Source organism: Malurus melanocephalus, unplaced genomic scaffold (assembly GCF_030028575.1).
Source record: "Malurus melanocephalus ecotype Western Australia unplaced genomic scaffold, MMel_1.1 scaffold_1390, whole genome shotgun sequence".
NCBI lineage: Eukaryota > Metazoa > Chordata > Aves > Passeriformes > Maluridae > Malurus > Malurus melanocephalus.
This window is the reverse complement of record NW_026624622.1, coordinates 17,549-19,181: the sequence shown is the minus strand read 5'-3', so window position 1 is coordinate 19,181 and position 1,633 is coordinate 17,549. Positions and strand designations below refer to the sequence as shown.

The window sequence follows — 1,633 nt, the reverse complement described above, 5'->3', positions numbered from 1 at the left end:
GAGCTCTGCCCGCTGGCGATGAGCTCTGCCCGCTGGCGATGAGCTCTGCCCGCTGGCGATGAGCTCTGCCCGCTGCTGGTGAGCTCTGCCCGCTGGCGATGAGCTCTGCCCGCTGCTGGCGATGAGCTCAGAGCTCTGCCCGCTGGCGATGAGCTCTGCCCGCTGGCGATGAGCTCAGAGCCCTGCCTGCTGATGATGAGCTCTGCCCGCTGGCGATGAGCTCTGCCCGCTGACCAGGGATGCTCTGCTTTTCCTCCCCAGCTGCTGTCGTGTCTGACAGAGGCCTCGGTGGGTGCAGCAGTCCTGCAGCACGTGAATTCCATCGTTCCCTATTWCCTGTCCTTCCCAAAGCAGTGCCGGGCCCTGCTCAAGGTAAGGGATGGTGCTGGGATGTGTCAGTGGCATCTGAGATGTTTTTTCCCCTTCCAGCCGAGCTTTTGGTAATGTTTGGGCTGGATCCCCTGGCAGTTCAGTCTCTTGTAGAGTTCCCTTGCTTTCCTTTGTTCCTGGAGAGGATTCCTGCTCCTCTGCAGGTGCCACGAGGTGATGCCAGGCTGAGGTGGGTGGGTGRGAGGCTCTGTTTGTGGCTGCTGCTCCCCTGGGAAGTGGCAGGGAGGTGTTTTGGGAAGCTGCTTCCTCCTCCCAGATGGAGGGATTGCTGCCAGGGATTGCTCTGGGAATGTCTGTGCTGCCTGCCCACTCGGGGAGCTGGGGGTGGAATGTTTCTGTGGCAGCTCAGTCACAACTGCTGAGCATTTCCAACAACACAGGAGGCGTGGAGGAGGCACAGAGGGCAGCGGGGTGGCATGGCAATGACAAACTGTCAGGCAGCACCGAGAGGAGGCAGGGAAGCCTTGGATGGCAGGGATGATGGATGGCAGGGAGTGCCAGGAGGGTGGCACACCTCAGCTGAAGRTGCAGGAGCTGCGGGAGGGATTCTGAGGAGGCTTTTGCAGCCCTGAGCTTTCTCTGGGCTGGGTGAGGTGACAGGTTTAGGGGGCACCTGGCAGGGCCAGCCATGGTCAGGTGAGCCTGGGGGAGATGGGGTCACTCAGGACAGTTAAAYGAGTATTTGAGCACACAAATTAAAGTGTTGGTGTTATTTAGAGGTGCTGCTTTTGGACAAGTTCCTGTACTAATCATGGAATCATCAGCCTTGTGAGGCTGACACTGTGACAGCACCTTCTGTCACCTTTGTGTCACCCTGGTGTCACTGCCTGATGGGAGGGAGGGAGGTTCAGACCTGTCTGTCAGCAGAAAGGAGCTCTGTCCCTTCCCTCAGCTGTCCTTGCTGTCCCCTCCCAGCAAACCATCACCCTGTGGAGCACAGGAGAGGAGACTGTCAGAGTGCTGGCCTTCCTGGTGCTCAACAAGATCTGCAGGTACAAGAAGGAGCTGTACCTTAGTCCCCTGCTCAAGGTAAGCCTGGCTCTTGCTGTCATCTCCAGCTTTGCTTTCTCGTGTTCTGTGTGAATTCCTCAAAGCCTTGAGCTGCAGGTACTGGAGGTGATGCTGGCAGCCTGCAGCAAAACAAACAGGGCAGAAATTCCTTTAGGGCTGGGTGATTGCTGCTTATTGCTGCCCTTGCTGCTGGGGGCACAGAGACTGGGCAGGGGAGCACTCTGGTCCCTGA

The 1,633-nt window shown here is 58.3% G+C and overlaps 1 protein-coding gene across 1 annotated transcript in view; it reads left to right on the top strand.

The window, feature by feature from the left end:
* The window catches only part of NOC2L (NOC2 like nucleolar associated transcriptional repressor), a gene marked incomplete at its 3' end in the record, with an annotated part of 23,766 nt that overhangs the window by 6,274 nt on the left and 15,859 nt on the right, over positions 1–1,633 (top strand). The window contains exons 8-9 of the mRNA XM_057387822.1: positions 262–372; positions 1,306–1,419. Of these exons, the coding sequence (XP_057243805.1) occupies positions 262–372; positions 1,306–1,419 (225 nt within the window). The remainder of the gene's footprint in view (positions 1–261; positions 373–1,305; positions 1,420–1,633) is intronic.